General features: G+C 36.0%; 1 protein-coding gene across 6 annotated transcripts in view; it reads right to left on the bottom strand.

Moving 5' to 3' along the window:
- The window catches only part of HERC4 (HECT and RLD domain containing E3 ubiquitin protein ligase 4), a 158,798-nt gene that overhangs the window by 33,102 nt on the left and 103,179 nt on the right, over positions 1-22,517 (bottom strand). For 5 of the 6 annotated variants that reach the window (XM_053582950.1, XM_053582951.1, XM_053582949.1 and 2 more), the window contains 5 exons: positions 18,643-18,762; positions 10,768-10,791; positions 8,625-8,723; positions 6,474-6,641; positions 6,115-6,258 (listed from right to left, as the gene is read on the bottom strand). In XM_053582950.1, coding sequence (XP_053438925.1) covers positions 6,115-6,258; positions 6,474-6,641; positions 8,625-8,723; positions 10,768-10,791; positions 18,643-18,762 — 555 coding nt within the window. The remainder of the gene's footprint in view (positions 1-6,114; positions 6,259-6,473; positions 6,642-8,624; positions 8,724-10,767; positions 10,792-18,642; positions 18,763-22,517) is intronic. The other variant, XM_053582952.1, reaches the window with a different exon arrangement.

Genomic DNA, 22,517 nt, shown 5'->3' with positions numbered 1-22,517 from the left:
AAACAGATCTCTTGGACAGACCAGTATCAAGCACTAAAATTGAAGAAAAAAATAAAACTTCCAACAAAAACAAAAAAAACCCTGGACCAGATGGCTTCACACCAGAATTCTATCAACCTTCAAAGAAGAGTTTGTGCCTGTACTGTAGAACCCATTCCACCACACTGAGAAGGAAGGAACCTTCCCCAACACAGTCTATGAAAGAAACATCACTCTGATACCAAAACCAGGCAAAGACCCAACTAAAAAGAACTACAGGCCAATGTCACTAATAAACATCAATACAAAAGTACCTCAATAAAATCCTAGGGAATAGATTACAGCTACAACATTAAAAAAATTATATATCACGATTAAGTAGGCTTCATCCCAGGGATGCCAGGCTGGTTTAACATATGCAAATTCCACAATTGCAATTCAATGTATCAATAGAAGCAAAAACCATGCAGAAAAAGCATTCAATAAAATTCAGCCTCCTTTTCTAATTAGAACACTTAAAAATATAGGCACAGGTGGCACATTTCTTAAACTGATTGAAGCCATCTACAACAAATCCTGAATGGAGTAAAACTCAAAACTTTTCCATTCAGAACTGGAACCATTAAAGGATGTCCTCTATCACCACTACTATTTAACATAAGGAAGTTCTAGCCAATGCAATTAGGCAAGAGAAGGATATAAAGGACATCCAAATGGGGGCAGAGGAAGTCAAACTATCACTCTTTGCTGATGATATGATCTCATACTTAGAAAACCCCAGAGACTCAAGTACAAGACTCCTGGAAGTGATCAAAAAATACAGTAGGGGGCTGGTGGCTCATATGCGTGTAATCCCATAACTCTGGGAGGCCAAGGGTGGGTGAATTGCTTGAGCTCACGAGTTCAAGACCAGCCTGAACAAGAGTGAGACCTTGTCTGTAAAAATAGCCAGGTGTTGTGGTGGGCACTTGTCCCAACTACTCGAAAGGTTGAGAGGCAAGAGGATCTCTAGAGCCCAAGAGTTTGAGATTGCTATGAGCTTTGACACCACAGTACTCTATCCAAGGTGACAAAGTGAGACTCTCCCCCCTACACACACCAAAAATTTAAAAAAAGAAGAAAGAAATATAGTAAAGTCTCAGGGTATAAAATCAAAGTCCACAAATCAGTATCCTGCTAAACCAAGTCAAGAAATCCTTCTAAACCAAGTCAAGAAGCAAATCAAGGACATAATTCACTTCGCAGTGGTTTCAAAGAAAATAAAATACCTAGGAAAATACCTAACAAAAGAAATGAAGAATCTCTACAAAGAAAATTATGAAACTCTAAGAAAGGAAACAGCAGAAGCCATTAACAAATGGAAGAACATACCATGCTCTTGGCTGGGAAGAATCAACATTGTTAAAATGTCTATGCTACCCAAAGTAATCCACAGATTCAATGCAATCCCCATTAAAACATCAACATCATACTTTGAAGAACTGAAAAAAATAGTTCTTCATATTGTATGTAACCAGAAAAAAAAACATATAGCAAAGGCAAGTCTGATTAATAAAAAACAAAGCCAGAGGCATCACTCTACCAGGCTTTAGGTTAAATTACTAGTAGACAGTGATCAAAATAGCAGGGCAATTTGCAGAAAAATTGAGACCCACACATATGGAACTGAATAGAAAACCAAGAGATGAAACCAGGCTAGGCATGCTGGCTCATGCCTGTAATCCCAGCACTCTGGGAGACTAAGGCGGGTGGAATGACCTGAGCATACATGTTTGAGACCAGCCTGAGCACGAGTGAGACCCTGTCTCTAAAAACAGTCAGGCATTGACTCAGTGCCCATAGCTCAGTGGTTAGGACACTGGCCACATACACCAGGGCTGGTGGGTTCGAACCCAGCATGAGCCTGCTAAATAACAATGACAACTACAACAACAACAAAAAATAGGTGGGCTTTGTGGTGGGTGCCTGTAGTCCCAGCTACTTGGGAGGGTGAGGCAAGAGAATCCCTTAAGCCCAAGACTTTGAGGTTGCTGTGAGCTGTGATGCCACTGCACTCTACTGAGGTCAACACAGTGAGACCTCTGTCTCAAAATAAAAATAAATAAATAAATAAATAAATAAATAAATAAATAAATAAATAATAAAAATAGTCAGGTATCATGGCGCCTGTAGTCCCGTTACTAGGTAGGCTGAGGCAAGAGAATCACTTGAGCCCAAGAGAAGAAAAGAAAAGAAAGAGAGGGAGAGAAAAGAAAAGAGATTAAACCAGTCTCTTATTGCCACCTGATTTTCAAAACTAAATAAAAGCATACTCTAGGGAAAAGAAAGAACTCTTTCTTCCAGTGCTGGTAGAACTGGATAACTACATGTAAATGACTAAAACTGGACTCACACCTCTCACCACCTACAAAAATTGACTCAAGATGGGTGAAAGATTTAAATCTAAGATATAAAAATGATAAAAATCATCAAAGAAAGCATGGGCAAAACTCTTAAGGATGTTGGCCTGGGGAAAGATTTCATGAAGACTTCAGTGGCCATCACAACAACAAAAATCGACAAATGGGACTTAATTAAGCTGAGAAGCTTCTGCATGGCTAAGGACAGAACAATTAAAGCAAACAGCCTTCAGAATGGGAAAAGATACTTGCATGTTACAAATGTGACAAAGGGTTGATAAGTAGAAACTACAGCAAATAATTCCACTATCACTGGCCAAGAGACATAAACAGAACCTTCTCTTAGGAAGACAGATGAATTGCTAACAAACATGAAAAAAATGCTCACTTTCCCTAGTCATCAGAGAAATGCAAATCAAAACCACCCTGAAGTATTACCTAACCCCAGTGAGAACAGCCCACATCACAGAATCTCAAAGCTGCAGATGCTGGTGTGGATGTGGAGAGAAGAGAACACTTTTACACTATTGGTGGGACCGCAAACTAATACAGGCTTTTTTTGAAAGAAGTATGGAGAATCCTGAAAGAACTCAAAATAGACTTTCCATTTGATCCCACAACCCCATCACTAGGCATCCACCCAGAAGAAAAACACCATTTTATTATAAGGACATTTTCACGAGATTATCACAGCTCAATTTGCCACTGCCAAGATGTGGAAACAACCTAAATGCCCATCAACCCAGGAATGAATTAACAAGCTGTGGTATTTGTATACCATGGAGTACTATTCAGCCATTAAAAAGATGGAGATCTTACATCTTTTGTATTAGCCTATATGAAGCTGAGACACATTCTTCTTAGTAAAGTATCACAGGAATGGAAAAGCAAGTAGCTAACATACTCAATACTAATATGAAGCCAATCTAATACATGCTCACATAGGAGAAAAACTTGATTCAATTCAAGTTGTGGGGAGGGTGGAGAATGGAGGGGTGTGAGTATCCTCTCACTTAATAGGTACAATGCAAGGGTATATGGCATACCTCCTGGGTGCAGGACACAACTACAACAGGAACTCTACCTAAGAAATGTCTACATTGTAACCTAATTGTTTGTACCTTCACATTAATCTGAAGTTTAAAAAGAAAGGAAAAAAATACACCCCCCCCCAAAAAAACAAAAAACAGTAAATAAAAGAAGCAAACAAAAAAATCCCAATTCTACAGGCTAACATTCCTTTCAAATACAGAAGAAAAAAAAAAAAATCAACAGAACTGTAGCTATGTTGGCCAGGAATGGTAATCCCAGTGCCTGTTATCCTAGCACTGTGGGAAGCCAAGGCAGGAATACTATTTAAGGCCAGAAGTTTGAGACCAGCCTGATCAAGGATTCACTGTCTCTACAAAAATAAAAAACAAAAAAATTTAGCTGGGTGTGGAGGTGAGTGCCTGTAGTCCCAGCTACCCGAGAGAATAAGGCAGAAGAATCTCTTGAGCCCAGTAGTTTGAGGTTGCAGTGAACTATAATGGTACCAATGCACCCTAGCCCAAGTGACACAGCAAGACTCTGTCTCAAAAAAAAAAAAAAAAAAGAACAATGTATGTGTGTGTGTGTGTGTGTGAGTGTATATATATATATATCCGAATTAAGCAGCACATTAAAAGGATTATACACCAAGACCTGGTTTAACCCAGGTCTTGCAATGCAAGAGTGGTTTAACATAAGAAAATAAACCAAAGTAATACGTCATTTTAACAAAAAGGAAAGAAAAATTAAAAACTACATGATCATCTCAATTAAGGAAGGAAAAGCAACAGAAAAAAAGAGTATTTCCAATACTCTGTCATGATAAAAACACCTAAGAAAACTCAGGACAGAAGGGAATTTCTCAACATGACAACAGGAATTGAGAGGGTAGTCCAGTATATGTGAAGCTTAGCTTTCAACTGGTGAAGACTGAGTAAATAAATACCCTGAAGATGATGGCAGGTTTCTCACCACTGACAAAAGTTTTATAAATAATGTGTAAAGGGAGAAGGGTAGAGTAAACTCTGGTATTAGGTAGAATTAGACGTATGAGCCTGATCTCATGGTCTTCAACATATATACAAGCTATAACTATAGATCTATACTTTCATTTCATTTTTTTTGAGACAGACGCTCACTCTGTCAACCTTATCTCAAAAAAAAATTCAGGGTGGCGCCGCCTGTGGCTCAAAGGAGTAGGGTGACAGCCCCATATGCCAGAGGTGGTGGGTTCAAACCCAGCCCCAGCCAAAACTGCAAAAAAAAAAAAAAAAAAGTTCAGTGATCATAATATTGGTGGTAATGTTGGTATTGTTAGACGGTAAATGTATAAGAAAGAAGGGAACATTTTGTCATACCAAGTACACTAGGTAAGAAGGAAGCTACCAAAGATGCCTGAGGTTGTTTTAGATGCCAACTTGAAGCGTTTTCCCTGGATAAAGATGGGACAATATGAGAAATCTATGAAGATAATAACTGCAATGGACTGAAAAATATCATATATTTTTAAATCCATGAATACATAATACTTGAAAACAAGACCAAAAACCAAATTGTTACCATTGGAAGATACTAATGAACTGATTTATTCTTTGTAAATAGAAAAAACCCTTTCCCACATGAACTGTACTACTAAGGAATCAAACAGTGTGGAAAAAATTTCTCTAATTTGAAGTATTCAAGTTAATAATTAAAAAATATTAGAATTAGAGTGGCACCATTTTGCAACCCCTAATGAATTAATGACTCTAGGCACTGAGCATTAATGACTGCTAACATCACAAAAGACAGCCAGCCTGATACAATAATTAAACAACACATCAATGTTTTTATAACCAATAAATATTCTATTCAAATTTCTTTCAACTCCAAGTTCTACAAAAGGAGTCATTCATTTTAATTATAGCCTCTAAATCAGAGGTTAGCAAACTTTTTCTATGAAGGGCCAGATGGTGAAGTATTTTAGGCTTTTATTGGCCATGAGGTCTCTGTTGTAACTACTCAATTCCGCTTCTGCTGCTACAGACTGAAAGCAGCCATGGACAATAAGTAAATGAGAAGGCATGACTTTATCTACAAAAACATGTACTAGGAAGAATTTGGCTCACGGACTATAGTTTGCTAACCCCTGCCCTAAATGATGAGATAGAGAAATCAATGATCCTTCATGATAACTATATTTTCCCCAGAAGGAAAGATAATCTGGCAATTATGATTCTATCCCCAAATTAAAATTAGCAGAAGGAATAGTCAATATTGTTAATTTGAAATGTGTGTTAAGCATTGTGTTTTGATGACTCTAAGACTGGTACTTCTTAAACTTGTAATAAAGCAGATCTCTAAACAAAATATGTGGGTGGCGCCCATAGCTCAGTGGGTAGGGTGCCGGCCACATGCACAGAGGCTGATGGGTTTGAACCTGGCTAAAAACAACAATGACAACTGCAAAAAAAGAAAAAGGAAAAAAAATAGCCGGGCATTGTGGCAGGCACCATAGTGCCAGTTACTTGGGAGGCTGAGGCAAGAGAATCCCTTAAGCCCAAGAGTTTGAGATTGCTGTGAGCTCTGGTGCCATGGCCCTCTACCCAAGGTGACAGCTTGAGACTCTGTCTCAAAAAAAAGTTAGAAATCCAGTAATAAATTCTTATTTACTGAGTTAACTTTGGACATATAGATATACATACAGAAGAAATTTAGATGGTTTTACCTTATCAGAAAACCAAATGAGCCTGGAATCTTCATAATACCTAAACATGCCATATTTAGGATCCAATAATTCCCTCATGATGAGCAAAAAAAATTCTTTCCGTACCCCTCCTGCATCAACAGCATCTTCTCCAACAAATATAACCTAGAATAGTATAATGCAAACACTGATTGGACTGGAAAGAAACTGAAGTACATTCCGAACACACTATAACATGCTATGGACCACTAATGAATGCTCGACAACAGTTTAAAAAATACATAATTGTATTTAATAAGCTTCAAAGCTTCACCAATAGAAGAACTTGAAAATTATCTCTGAATAGAAGTCCCAGTTATAAATAGAAAATGTCAAATTACCTTTAGTGGCTTTTTGTAATCTATGTTTTTTGTTTTCCTAAGAACTTCCATTGCATCTCCTACTATATTTTCTCTTCGCACCACTAGAATTAAGCAGGGATTCACAGATTCAATCACTGGGAGGAAAAGAGAGGAGACATTCTGTCTGTGGGCCTGGTCAATGGCCATCTAGAAAACAAAAGATTAAAATTTTAATAGCAATGCTACGAAGAAACTACTGTGACTAGATGTGCTAATAACCTTTACCTATTAGTTACATATGTGCTATAATTCCTGTAATTCCCATGCTACTGAATTGATGCAGAGTATCTATCTAGTACAGCATAAAAAAAACTAAGCTTAAAGAGCGTCTTTTTGAATTTTTTATATTAACGTATAAGTTATAACACCATTATGTTAAGTAAGCATAAAACTATCATAATACTGGTAAATCTGAGTATGGCAACTAGAGAATAGAGACAGAAAGAGAGGAAGAAAAAACACCATAAAACAAACCTTAAAGAATATAAGGAACACCTGGCAAAGAAAGTGCTACAGAAATCCATTTAGTAAGGTAATCCCCATGTATGTTCACAAACCAAGCATTTGGCTTTTACCATTTAAAACAGTGGTTCTCAACCTGTGGATCGCGACCCCTTTGGGGGGTCGAACGGAGGTCGCCTAAGACCATCCTGCATATCAGATATTTACATTACGATTCGTAACAGTAGCAAAATTACAGTTATGAAGTAGCAACAAAAATAATTTTATGGTTGGGGGTCACCACAACATGAGGAACTGTATTAAACGGTCATGGCATTAGGAAGGTTGAGAACCACTGATTTAAAGTGTTTGTCCTTTTCTTGTGGTTTGTTTTCCTTGTGTCTTTGTTCTAAAATGGAATATCAGATATTAAGAGCATCTATTTTATTAACATTTTAACAAAGACCTCCAAAAAAATGGGTTACTAGCTGTTACTACAGACCTCTACAAAAATATTTCTTTAGTTGATAAAAATGGAAAAGAACTCCTAATAAGAGCTAGAAATTTCCCCCAATATTTATTAAGGTAAGTGGAGGGATTTAGAACACTACATGCATTTATTTGAATGAAAATGAGTATAAAGATTTAGGGGTTTTGCCTTTTTTAGAAGTATTTTTGTTGTTTTTTTTTTAACTTTATTTTTTTGGAGACAGAATCTCTCTCAGTCACACTGGGTAGAGTGCCGTGGTATCATAGCTCACAGCAACCTCAAACTCTTGGGCTTACGCAATCCTCTTGCCTCAGCCTTCTCTGGGAAAACAGGTGTGTGCTACTACACCTGTATAGTTTTTTCTATTTTTAGTAGAGACAGAGTCTCCCTCTTGCTCAGGCTGGTCTCAAAATACTGAGCTTGAGCAATCCACCCTTGTTGGCCTCCTAAAGTGATAGGAGCATGAGCCACCGTGCCCAGCCTTAGTAAGTATTTTTAGACTATTATTAAACATTCAAGGTCTCTTTTCATCCTTTCCTTAGTTCTTAGTCTATATAGTCAAGATATTCTACAGCAGAGGAAGAAGCTCAAAATCTTTTTTACTTATAAGTTCAAATGATAAAGCAAACTTACTGCAACTCCTCAAAGTCATAGTGTGAACTAGTTTTTTAAAAATGACAAGAATGGATGGGAGGAGGCAGGGAGATAAGAAGGGGAGAAGAGAAAGGAGTAGGAGATAATGATGACCAACCTCAGGAAAATAGCTTATTACTAAAACTTTCTTCAAGGAAACTTTACATCCTCCTCCAAACAAGTAATTAAATGCTTCCAACTTTAACATCATCTTACTGCTAGTGACGTCTATCTTTTACCAAGTATATAAATAGGAGATATATAATGAAGCAAGATTTTGGAAAAAAACATTTTATCAAGTAAACTAGTTTATTAAGGATTATACCATTTTTTAAGATACAAAATGATTAAGCTCTAAATTATTCTTTCATTGCAGCCCTTTTTTACAAGCAGCCCTCCTAAGAGTACACGTGTCATATGCAGTAGTCTTCTTTAGAGCTACCCAAAGTACATTGAGTACCCTGATAACTGATTATAGACAAATTTCAAACATTTATTTTCTAAAAACATCACAGAAACAATTTTTTAAAAAAACTCTCTCAGATTAGTATTACACAATATTTTACCTGCATCTGTAAGACTGCATCTGTTTGTAACAGAGTAGTTTTGGCTTGGGCATCAAATACAAATGGATATGTGCAGATTGTAACAGGGATATCTGCCAACTGGAAATAAAAAATTAACTTAGTACAAATTGATTTGTGATAAATTTATTATGGGGGTGCTGTCATTTCTTGTAAAGTTGATCACATTCTCAGTTATATTGTAGTTAAGGAACTACAAATAAAACATGTTGCTTATTTCTGAATATAGAATTTTTATTAGTAATTAGTTAAGGCATTGGAATAAAGCCAATTTGCAATCTGAGGAATTATGTACTTGAGAGTCCACAGAATTATAAATTACAAGTATCTTTTGCTTAGCATATATCAACTCCAAGTTTCAATGAATAAGGTTGCAAATTTACTCTAAAATTGAGGGCTTCTATGTAGAATACAGTATCCACTTACTGCATGCTAGGGCTTCTCTAGCAACTGAGGCCAGTGATAAGCAATCTGCCTATTTCTTCAGCTACCAGGTATTTAATGAAGGTCATGTCATTAGGGTACCAGAATTATTATGAGTCCAACAATCACATACAAAAAGAGTACTATTAGTATTGTTATTCTGTTAGCCCTCAAAGTTAGGAGAACTAATTAATTATTGCCATTACCAAACTAGAAGGTGATACAGTGATTGATTGCTAATTATTTTAACGGTACAATAAAATACTAAGCATTATGAGTTGTCAGTCACACATTCTTGTAGTTGGGGGAAGATCTACTCCTATCATCTACCCAACAAGGCAATATTGTGCCTGCCCTGACACAGAGCTCCTGCTATAAGGCTTCCATTGAAAATTAATACATATGCCCATAAAACAATTCCTCTCTTATTAAATGATCAGAAAAATTACAAAGTTCTTTATATTAAACAAAGTTAAATACAAAGTTATTTAAAAGTTGTTAAATACAAAAACAAAATAAAATACAAAGTTCTTTATATTTATCTTAAAGTCCATTTCTATATATCACTGTGCATAATTTAGTCTTTGTTTTGACCCTGCAGGAACGTATATGCGGCTTAAATATTTTAAGTTCCGTTCATTCTGTCTCTAAATTGTCTTTTTTCCATGCTAAACATTCCCAATTTTTCCAGCCAGTCTGAAATTATGGTTTCTAGCTCTTCTCAATCCTACCTGCCTTCTCTTGAATATATTTCAATTTATGTAAGTCTCTCTTAATTATGGCCACCAAATCCAAATTATTATCCACTCTTTCTCAACATCAGACAATATGCTGATTTATATATGCACCTTATTGTAAATTACCACTCTTCAGAATTTCCCAAGTGACAAACTTTACATCTTTATCCTACAGTAGTGGAAAAACCTAGCTATTGATCACAGCAAACAATTTTACTTCTCTGAAACTCAGAAAGATTTAGATATTTCTAAATTTCTCTTTTAGCTCCAAAACTCCATGTTCTCATAATTTTATATGCTTTTATCTGAAGATGAGGAAGGAAACAATATTAGACTTTAAATTTAATTTAAAGTTAGCTCAAAATGCCCTATTGGTTCAAGTGCTGGGAAAAGCATGCCAAAAAACCAAAACAAACAAAAAGCAAAGCAAAGCAAAACCTAATATCGCCAACAGATAAAAGAAGTATTATATTATTCTCAAGTGTTAAAGGATAGTTTAGGGTTGTTGACTATGTAAGCCAAAGTGCTAGAAGTTTATATTAGATAAGACAAAGTGAAAAAGATAATCATAATGAAAGAGCTTAATTTTGTGACCATTCTGATTTTCAAGTATGAGTTTAAAAATTAAACCTCATTTTACTTCTCTGCCCTATTAGGCAAGCATTTCTCAAATTTTGAAGTAAAACTAATGTACATTTTTTACTGAAAGAGTTGAAGATAGGATCATTTCTGAAAAATACTGTTCAAAGGCATCACATAGGTGTAATGTTAACTAAAACAGGTTTAATTTTCTCCAAAAAATTCTTCTGAATTTTTAAACAGGACAATTTCTATAGAGTCAATTTTAAGAATGACATAAATATAAGAATCATACACAAAAAAGGAACCTTTTGGCTCTCCTATCACTTAGGACAAAACAGAGCATATCTTACTCCGAACATGAGACTTTATTACACCACACTTACCTCAGTTAATCCATGGTTGACATCCTAAGACAGCAGTGCAGAATGTAACAATAATGAGGAAAGAGCAATGTTAGTGTCCAAATTTAACTATTTCTATTCAAAGTAGCATTTCATATATTCTGCTACAGCAGCATACTGAATTAATGAGGTAGAAACACATCTACAACAAGCCTTACCCTTTCCACGTGCATCTTATGTATCTATTTCTACATCTTTGTTTCAGTATCTTGTGATCATAAAGTTATCCAGGCTTAGAACATAATGAAATTTGCTTTCAGCAACTAAGTACCCCCATTTGTAGAATTTAAGTAAAACAAGGAAGCTAATTCCATGCCTGACTTTGTCTTGAAGAAATGCTTTTATGGCTCAGTTTCTCTACCTGAAAAATGGAGAAAACATTCCTCAGAACCCATGGCCAATCTTGACAAAATGTTTGAAAGTGTTTAATAAATTAAAATGCTATATGGAAACAAAGTGAGCAAAAATAAGCCATTACTTGCTTTTATTTGACAGAAATAACCAGTAAAACATAAGGTATAATCTTATATTAAGTATTCTTTAAAACGGAATTAACTTAAAATAGAATGTATAGGACAGGGCACAGGAGTTGGTAAGCAAAAAGAAGAAATGGTATACTGATGATGGAAGTAATAGTGAAAATTATAATGAAAGCTTACCACTTTACTGAACAGAAATGTGCACTTTCTTGCAGAAAGCTTCCACATATACTCAAGAGTATAGACTCATGTGAAGTGCTAGAATCTTCAGAATTATGTTACTAAATTTGTGGACGGCACCTTGTGGAGCGGGGAATGACCCTTTCCCAAAGAGAGGGTCATTGGGAGATGATCTACAAGTGACAAAAGTGTCTATGTTTGCCTGGAGACTTTGTGATGGGGGCTTGGGCCATGTGGTACCAGTTCTCCCTCCAGAAAGGCTGTGGACCGAAGGTTAGCCACATGAGTAGGAGGTGACTGAGCTGCAATAAAAACTCTGGGCACTAAGTCTCAGGTAAGCTTTTGCGGTTCGCAATACCCTGTAAATAATGTCACTCATTCATGCTGGGAAAGTAATTCATCCATGACTATGGGGAAAGGATAACAGACAAAAGGTCTGTCTTTGCTAACTTTCCAAGACTGTATCCTATGTACTTCTTCCCTTGGCTGATTTTAACCTGTGTCTTTATGAATGATTTGCAGTGAGTTCTGGGAGGCCTTGCAGCAAATTACCAATCCTGGGGGGACTTTAGAGAACCCCTCAAACTTGCAATTGGTATCAAAAGTGAGGATGGTCTTGTGTCAACTATTCTAATTTTTTAGCTAAGTTTTCACATACCATGAGGGGGATTACTGGAGACTTTAAGACATTAGCAAAAAAAAAAAAAGAATAGGATTTAAATAGAGTCATGTTTTGCTTATGCTTACACTGCTTTGGCAAATTCTATTCTGAAAAAGCAGAATATTCAAATCCTATTCTGAAAAAGCAAATTGACAATAGTTTCTTTCAACACATTCAGAGGACCAAGTTATTACTATGTAACTGTTCTTATTGGAAGTGTTAACTAAAGAAGGTCTTTAGAGACTTTTCTGCACAAAAAGACCTTGAAAACCTTTTATAGTACATCTTGTGGGGGAGTTTATTAAAAAAGAACTTTATTATTTTAGAACTGTTTTAGGTTCATAGCAAAATTGGAAGAAAGATAATGACTGCCCATATAGCACATATATGTGTCATGTGCACAGCCTTCTGGTTTATCAACATCCTTCTTAAAAGACACTTAAAAAGTGTTATTACTAAGAAAGTTTGAATAAGCAAAAAAAAAAAAACCTATCAAAATTCACCTATGGCCTACTTGATAACTATACTAGACATCAATGGAGTTAACATTTAAGAGATAAATTTTATCTTTCAGTAAATAACGGAACATTAATATACAAGGTACCTATACAGTTCATGTGTTTTTATAAAAGAGCCAACTATTTTAAATTACACATGAACTTTATGGACACCTTGTATATGCACTATCTTTTCTATTGCTACACGTAATTAGATATAAGTGCTACACAGTCATTATCCACTGAGGAAGTCAGTAAGACAATGTTAAAATTTATTGTGTAACTAAATCATACTAAAGCAGAACACGATTTGGTTATTCCAAAAATTTGAAGGTGGAGAGAAGTGAACTGTCAGAAACATGAAAAACAATGGGCTGCAAAAACCCTGAGAAAAGAAGAGACTATTGGACATTAGGTAAAATGGTTTATTTAGGGAGAGAAGCCCCAAAGGAAAAACCAGATTAAGTTCATCATTAGAAATTTCAGTTTAAGGAATAAGGATTGTAGACAAAGGCTTAAATGTTTAAAAAAAGTAAATGGTTTAAAAAGCAAGAATAAATTCTTCTGGGAAATATTAAGACTTGCAAGGTAGTTCAAATTAATCAAAGTAGCAGTTCCAAGGGAAATTTAAAGGGACAGGATGTGAGGTCAACAAAAATATATAAGATCAACTAAATGTCTATTGCTAAAAATTTAACACACGACTCAATGTGTGAGCAAGCTACTAGCAGCTCCAAATCTATATCGTCAAGGACTAACTGCTGGCTGTTTTTAAGAAGGTAAAGGGATCCCAAAAGTGAGTTAAGGTATACCTCATATACTCAATGTCCTAGAAGCTAGAGAGTAACTAAGACCTAAAGGAATACTCAAAAGTCAAGAGTTTCAAGGTCTAAAACAGACTTCACTATGGCTGGCTTTTAACACCAATGGTCAATTAGAGTTCTAGTTTTTAAAGACAAAAAGAAAATAAATAAAAAATACAGCCCTTGGCACCTTTTAGTTTCAATTGATTACTCATGGCAAAATAGATTTAAAGGCATAATAGATAGGTTCTCTCTGAGATAGTATTAAGAAATAATACTGAAGATATTGAAGTAATTCAAATAAATATGAAGGGTCTTAGCTAACTAAGACAGAAATAAAAAGATACTTCTAAAATATGAAGGAAATGAAAATACACAAACATCATTTGGTCATTCAAAGCATAAGGAACAAAAATGACATCGTGATCAGTCTAAGAATCTGAAGACTGGATCCCTGTAAAATATTAATGCCATTAAAAATGACAAGGCAGCCTTAAAAAGCAAGGAATAACTTATCTGGGAAACATTAGAGCTGTAAGGGAGCATTAAATGTGTTTCAGTCAACTATTTTATTTTATGGCGCCTGTGGCTCAGTCGGTAAGGCGCCGGCCCCATATACCGAGGGTTGCGGGTTCAAACCTGGCCCCGGCCAAACTGCAACCAAAAAATAGCTGGGCGTTGTGGCGGGCGCCTGTAGTCCCAGCTACTCGGGAGGCTGAGGCAAGAGAATCGCTTAAGCCCAGGAGTTGGAGGTTGCTGTGAGCTGTGTGAGGCCACGGCACTCTACCGAGGGCCATAAAGTGAGACTCTGTCTCCACAAAAAAAAAAAAAAAAAAAAGTGAGAAAGAAACCTCAACCATAGTTAGTGAAATACTGGTATGTCTTTCCAAAGCTGGTTTACCCAGCTATTATATCAGTTTATCTTCCTCTTTTGCTGGTGAACGTGTCATGTTGCTAGCTCAGCACCTGCCCACAGTTAATATACAACTTAATGCCACAGAACAAACACAGTAATGATTTATACACACAGCAAATACAACTTTACCTTAGAACAAGATAAAATTATTAGATATAAATTCCAAGTCAAAGGAAATCTGACAGACTCAGCAATCCAGGTACATCTAACATTATTACACAATGTTTCTCAAATGGGGCTAGGAGATTACCAGGGCATACATTCTTAGTGGGGCCTATGAACGCGCTGCTTTGGGAGAATTTAAGTCTAGTGTTTAATATCAATAATTTTAAAAATTGATTTAAAAAATCTAAAATTAGGATAATCCATTTATAATACCCATATTATCATGACACTCCAAGGTCTGTGATGGTTCTGACTATAACCAAACTGGTACCAGACAAGATCTCTGTCATTGTTTGGGACTTTATACTTAAATGATATGCTAATGTTTCATTTTAGTTTACCGAGAAAGGCAGCAAGTTAACAGATATCTCAGAATAGTAGCCATGCCAAAATTGCAGTGTGTGTTGAGTTACCTGGTAATAACAATCACCGTTTTACCAAGACTAAACTGGGTGTCAGGAATGACTCTAAGTACTTCTTACAGATTTTATCAATTAATCTCCTCGATACTGTTTGAGATGGGTACTGTGATTTACAGAATTTACAGAAAATAAAATGAAATCTCAGAGAAATTAAATAATTTTTCCTAAGGACATATAATTAAATAAATCCTGAGGTAGGATTTGAACACAGGCATTTTGTCTCCCAATAGATTTAGGAGGTACAAGTGTTCTGTCACATAGATGAATTGCATAATGCTGGAGTCTGGAGTTTAGAACACTTTAATGTGTGTATATAGAGATAAAATAAGTATAACAATATGTAAGTGAATACCGGGCTTCTTAAGAAACTGTTTTTCCTTAAAAGAGGTCCATTTAGCATTCCTGTTTCAAAAACACTAGTAACAGGCCAGGCGCACTGGCTCACACCTATAATTCTAACTTCCAGCAGGTGGATTGCTTGAGCTCAAGAGTTTGAGACCAGCCTGAGTAAGAGTGAGACCCTATCTCTACTAAAAATAGAAGAAGTAGCTGGGCATTGTGCAGGCACCTGTAGTCCCAATTAACTGGGAGGCTGAGGAAAAAGGATCATTTGAACCTAGGAGTTTGAGGTTGCTCTGAGCTATGATCCCACAACATTCTAGCCTGGGCAACAGAGTGAGATACTGTCTCCAAAAAAAAAAAAAAAAGAACCCAAAAAAACAAAAAATACTGCTCAATGACCTAGGGTACCCTAGGTGGCATGTCAGAGGAGTCATATATAGTCTTGGTATAAAGAATGTTCATTTCCTGAAGCATCAATTTTCCTCAAAGGTAAAAAATTAAATTCCTTTTACATTGGAATTGAAATATGTATTATGTCTAGAATGTAAAATTTGCAAAATGTTCAAAGATAGAAAATGAGCCTCCAAACAAGTCTTGCCAAAGTATGGCTAAAAACCTCAAGAAGTAAGTTATTTTTCCTGTCTTTACAGATGCTCTGGAGAAAAAGTTTGAGAAGCTTTCCCTAGGTCAGATATTCAGTTCAAATAGGGAAGGAAAATGAAAATATTCAATTATTTTTCTAAAAAAACTATCCCTTGAGGGTGGCGCCTGTGGCTCAAGGAGTGGGGCACCGGCCCCATATGCCGGAGGTGGTGGGTTCAAACCCAGCCCCGGCCAAAAACCGCAAAAAAAAAAAAAAAAAAAAAACTATCCCTTGATTATAGCTACCACTATTTTCTGCTCCTTTTTAATACAGAACTTTTTGAAAGTACTGTCTTGGCTAATATTCTTGCTTCCTAGCCTCAAAATTTCTCTTCAGCAACACCTCCAACCCTAAAAGAATGGCATTATCAAGGTAACCAATTGACTTCATGTAACTAAATTCACTGGCAACGCTATGGTTATATTCTCCTCTTATCTTTCTTTCACTTTTAAATTTTGGTTTGCGAGACATTATCCTGCTTTTCCTCCTACCTCATCTGTCTTTCCTTCTCTATCTCCTTTGTGGATGTCTCTCCTTTCTTCATATCATAATCAATCCATTAGTGATTCTTGTCCCTTTTATCTCCAAGAAAATGTATTCCAAGACCATTTATTTCCTTCATCTACACAACTACTATTTTATAGTCAAACCCATCATTTTCTCTCCCCTAATCTACTAAAATAGCTGCCTCACTGGTTCCTCTCCTTCATTTTTTTCTCATTCCCCACGTAGATAACAAAGCAATTATTCAAAAACATAAATCAGACTAAGTTCCTCCCTGTATACCTACCATTCACTAATAGCTTACTATATATAGTACTTCATATTAAACCTAAATTCCTAATGTTAAGTTACCAAATGCTCCATGATCTGTTCCTTGCCCATTTCTCTAATCTCTTCCTACTCCTGTCTCCCGTATTTTAGCATTCTATTCTTAAAACACATAAAGCAAACGGTCTATGAACCAAGTGTATGGTGCCCCATGATCATACTAATGTACACAGCTATGATTTAATAAAAAAATAAAATAAAATAAAACATGTAAAGCTTGTTTTCAACTAAAATCTTTTACATTTGATTTCTTAATTTTTGAGACAAGAGTCTCACTTTGTCACCCTCGGTAGAGTGCTGTGGCGTCACAGCTCACAGCAACCTCCAGCTCTTGGGCTTAGGCGATTCTCTTGCCTCAGCCTCCTGAGTAGCTGGGACTACAGGCGCCTGCCACAACGCCCAGCTATTTTTTGTTGCAGTTTGGCGGGGGCCGGGTTTGAACCTGCCACCCTCAGTATATGGGGTCGGTGCCCTACTTGCTGAGCCACAGGCACTGCCCACATTTGAGTTCATTTTTCTTTCAATTCTGTTCTGATTGTTTAGGGCTGCTGCTCTCTGTCATTAAGATTACAGCTCATACTTTATAAGTTTTTCTGACCCAATCTCAAAAAGCAGTCTTTATTACATCCTTTCATGTTAATTCTCTATAAAGTACATATTATTAGCTGGTACTTTTAGCTTTGTCCAATTATCATTAATTTTGTCCACCAGATTATAAATTTCATTTAATTCACCACTGTGTTTTTTTTATACCTAAATCAGTACCTGCTATATAAGAGATAAGAGATACATAAATATTTGTTGAATGAGCAAGTGAGTGGACTTTAAGCCTATAGAAGGGTAATAAACCTGACCCAGACATCTAGTAATTCTAGAGAAATGTCAATGAGTTTCTCCCAGTCCAGACCTAAAGACCTACAGAAGGAAAAGATATAAGAAAAGAAGTTAATTCCTAGAGGTAAAATAATTATAAAAATAGGATGAATTAACCAGAAGGCCATTTAGAAACTACTATATCTTTTTAGTGCCTACTAAGCATATTCCAGATATTATCAGAGGTGCTAGTTAACGGACAAAAGAGTACCTATCCACAAGAAGCTAACAGTTGGTGTCCGGGCAAGTAATGAAAGGTTAATCATCCTTCTACAACTACTACACATACAGTAAATTACTTGTTTGGGGACAGAAAAGTTGGTCTCAATTATACTAAAGAAGCTAGTAATTAACAGTATTAAACTTGACTATTTTACGTCTAACAGCTTACCTATTCCAACATTAAAATTTTATATGCCTAATTCAAATTTTATAAGATTATTCTATTATTTTAATGGAACATTAAGTGTCTGATTATTAAAGACTTAGCCACATGGAAAGAAGTATGTGTACATCTTGCTGTGTATCAGAAATATGAAATACAATTAAAGATATAACAGGGAAAATTCAAATATAGAAATAATTCTTTTTTTTTTTTTTATTGTTGGGGATTCATTGAGGGTACAATAAGCCAGGTTTATAGAAATAATTCTAAGGTTCTCTTTTGGTAGTGCTGAAGCACTGATTTCATAAGAATAAGGCATTTGTAAGAGTGCCAGTAATCAGGGACTCCAGTATTCTCAACAATCGAGAAGAGGCAATCTCGTGGAAAATAAATGAAAGCTAAAAACCCATCTCACATTTGCATTTTTCTTTAGAAAAGTGTAATATAGCTTTTTGGTTAGATTTAGTAAAACAGTAGAATATCACTTATAAATACTGCATAACATAGAGCTACTCTTTTGCAATGTGTTTTTAATTTTTAAAAACCTTTGAATAAAGCTCTGAAAAAAAACTGTGGTATTTCAGACACAAACAATTGTTTCTTTTGTACTAGAACAAATGATATATAAAAATGAAATCACAAAATGCACAGGAAACATACCATTCCATAGGCCTGCTGTTGGACCCAGTTGATATAATCATTCCTTATGTCTATCAATTCTTGTACTTCATGTATATAAAATTTATCATACTGTATAATCTGTCCCGTTTTCTCATTTACCTGTAAAAAAGTGTAATTAACATTAAATTTAACCAGTACCTAAGACAGAGATTGAAAAAAATGTTTAAATAGCAAAAAGCTTTAGAGATTTCTTAAATTTTTTTTCCTATGAAAAATAATTACCCGAGTGCCTATTATATATAAAATGCTAGTTAAGAGCTATCAGACACAAAGATTTATAAGATGTGATATCTGCATTCAGTACCCCAAAATCTAGAAAAGAAAAACATAAATGTCTTTATAATCATAACAAAGTATGAGATATGTACCATTAAAATATACACAGTATATATAAAGTAAAAGCTCCAAGGACTTATGGTTGGGGAATGGGATCTAAATAATTAGATTAAGGATCTTAATAACTATAATTAAGTAATATTTAATAGCTAATGCTTATTGTTATTCTGTGCTGGCATCTCATTATAATAAACTTTAAGAGTTGACATCTGGGTATGATGTGAAAAATGAAAAGGATGCAAATTACCACTCAAGAGATTACTTACTAATTACAATGGGAAAAACAAATTTTTACTAAGTAGAGCATCACCTTAACTCAGAGATCAAACTAATCATCACCAATACTGTGACAATGAATGATTATGTTCCTGGTCAAATATATATAACATCTATTGAGAAAAAAAGGTTTAACCTGAATCTACTCAAGTTTCTGAATCTAAATTCCAGTTTATAGGAAATAAAGGGACAGAGGAACAAGTTTGTTTATTTATTTATTATTTATTTATTTATTTTGAGACAGAGCCTCAAGCTATCGCCCTGGGTAGAGTGCCATGGCATCACAACTCACAGCAACCTCCAACTTCTGGGCTCAAGCGATTCTCCTGCCTCCGCCTCCCAAGTAACTGGGACTACAGGCACCTGCCACAACATCCAGTTATTTTTTGGTTGTAACCGTCATTGTTGTCTGGCGGGCCAGGGCTGGATTTGAACCTGCCAGCTGAGGTGTATGTGGCTGGCACCTTAGCCACTTGAGCCACAGGCGAGAAACAAGTTAAACATTACTGTGAAAAAACGATCAGACAAATCATGATTGTGGAACTTTTGTAAGATAGGCCAGGATTCTTCCAAAAGTCAAGGGTAATAGGAATAAAAAGATCGACGATGTTCTAAATTAAAAGAGACTAGGCTCAGTACCTGTGGCTCAAGCAGCTAAGGCACCAGCCACTTACACCTGAGCTGGTGGGTTCGAATCCAGCCCAAGCCTGCCAGACAATAATGAGGGCTACAACCAAAAAATAGCCGGGCTTTGTGGCAGGCGCCTGTAGTCCCAGCTACTTGGGAGGCGGAGGCAGAAGAATCACTTGAGCCCAGGAGTTGGAGGTTGCTGTGAGCTGTAATGCCACGGTACTCTACCCAATGCAACAGCTTGAGGCTCTGTCTCAAAAAAAGAGAGAGACTAGAGGAATCACAGTGCTGGACATACAGAATACTCTGTATCAGACTAATCTTCTTGACAATAACAATTAAAAACTCTAGATAAAATATTAAAAAAAAACTATACTTAATTTTTTAAAGAAGGAAAGAATATTTGAGATCCACAAATCAACATAAGGGATGAAGATAGAGCTCAGGCAGAAAGTAGAAGAAAGTCTTATCAGAAAGAGAAGCCAGAACAGACTGGGGCTGCCAGACAGGGAGAATAAAAATCACAGAAAGGAATCCAGAAGATAATGCCCCCAAATCTGTGTGCAAATTCTCCTTACAACTTAGGCTAACTATAACAATAAGTGTACAAGGTGATACAAAAAGAGGAGAAAAAAAGAGAAACTAGTAGCCGGGAGTCTAAACGTTAAAAAAGTAAAAAGGCATATTTCTTAATGATGAACGGTTTATTCACCAAGAAGTCACAATTCAAAATAGCAGAGCTTCAAAATACATGAAAGAGAAAGTGTCAGAATCACCATCATAGTTGGAGATTTAAACTACTCCCTTGATAACTGACAGAAAAAAATTAAGACAAAATTAGCAAGTATAACCATTTCAACTGACTCAAACTTACTGTTATAGAATATTTCACCCAATAATTGCACACAAAAACATTTCACTAAGATAGTCTAGTATCCTGGACCATACAAGTATTAATAAAAAGCACTCAGAAGAATCCAAAATATACAACATATATTCTCTGTTCACAATGGAATTAAATTAAAAGTCTGTAATAAAAAGGTATTTGGAAAAATCCAGAATACTGGCAATTAAATAAAAGACTTCTAAATTACCCAAAACTTTTCTGGAACCCACAAGAGAGCTAAAGTAAAAAGGTAATCACAAGATAACCAAATAGTTTGAATTCTCAAGATGAACAGATACTTCCAAATCCCCACCTTCCAAAATGGGATGTCAGAAATGGCTCATAGGTGTCAGAATAAGAATAACATCCCATTGTCATAGAAGCAAAAGTAAAATTTGGGCTGAAATTTTAAGAAATTACTTGAAGCTGAGTACAGGGTAGCTTGACAGTATAGAAACCTGAGAGTCCCGGTAGTTTGCACTCACTCACGTTCTTCCACAGACCTCCACAGGGTGCCCATGAAGATAATCAGATACAGGGCAGAAGATCAATGAGAGCCCCTCTCAGTGGTGTAAGGAATTAGCTGCCACTGTGAAAAAGGAACAAAGGCCATCACCCTGCCCAGATCCTCTCCTCACACAAACAAGAGCCTCAAGTCACTGAGGAGGAGGAAGAAAACAAAAGCCTTCTTGCTGGGGGACAGAAAACCTTCAATCCCTTGGAGGAAGGGAGGCAAGGATTAGGCTGGGCCCAGAATCTTCTACCTGTAGGACCAGAGGCCCCCCACTGCTAGGGGAGAGAACTCTGAGAAAGTCTCATCCTAAGGTCCAGGCAGTAAAATCCACCTAAGACCAAGTTATTCCAGAACAAAAAACTCTTTCTGTTCCTTCCCCTATATCAATCTTAAAAGCACTATGTCACATCCAACACCAGTTTGCCACTGACAAGGGGCAAGAGTGAGGAGAGGAACGAGGGCACTAACACTGAGGAAAAACCCTTTGACACCCCACTTTAGCCCTGACTGAACACAAGACAACATTAGAGGAATTTGAGGCCTGGGGTTCAACAGTAATAGTCACTGAAAATTAAAATTCAATCTCAGCCTAGCTTCTAACTAGACTAATTTAACTTCTCAAGCTAACAGCCAGTTGGAAAAGGTATACCTTTAAACCTATTTACTTCAGTTTCTACTATGTTACAGATAGCTAAAGATTATAAGACATATAAAAAAATTAAATGAACAAAAGTATCTAGAGACAAAGCAATTAACAGAGCCAGTAGAGGAGATGACCCAGATGTTGCAGCTAGAAAACCAGAGCTTTAGAAAACAACCTACCACAATGCCCAGCTATTCTTTTTAGAGATGGAGTCTTGCTCTTGTTCTTGGTTTTGAACTCCTGAGCTCAAGCAATCCTCTCTCCTCAGCCTCCCAGAGTACTAAGATTACAGGTGTGAGCCACTGTGCCCGGCCTAGGAATACGATTCTTAAACTATAGACAAAACCTCTGAAAACTACAAAGCACTACTAAAAAAAAGCAGAGACCTAAACAAATAAAGATATAGATTGCAAAAGAGAAAAATAAGACTTACAATGATCATAAAAAACAAATTTGACTGGATTCTAGTTTTTAAATAAGCAGTAATATACAAAGTGTTTGTTATAACTGAAGAAATTTGAATATTTCCACACTCACAGATAATATTGTAGAATTATAGTTCATTTCTT

This window comes from Nycticebus coucang, chromosome 3, assembly GCF_027406575.1.
Source record: "Nycticebus coucang isolate mNycCou1 chromosome 3, mNycCou1.pri, whole genome shotgun sequence".
Taxonomy (NCBI): Eukaryota; Metazoa; Chordata; class Mammalia; order Primates; family Lorisidae; genus Nycticebus; species Nycticebus coucang.
Note: the sequence above shows the minus strand (reverse complement) of the source record. Positions and strands in the feature narration are given on the sequence as shown.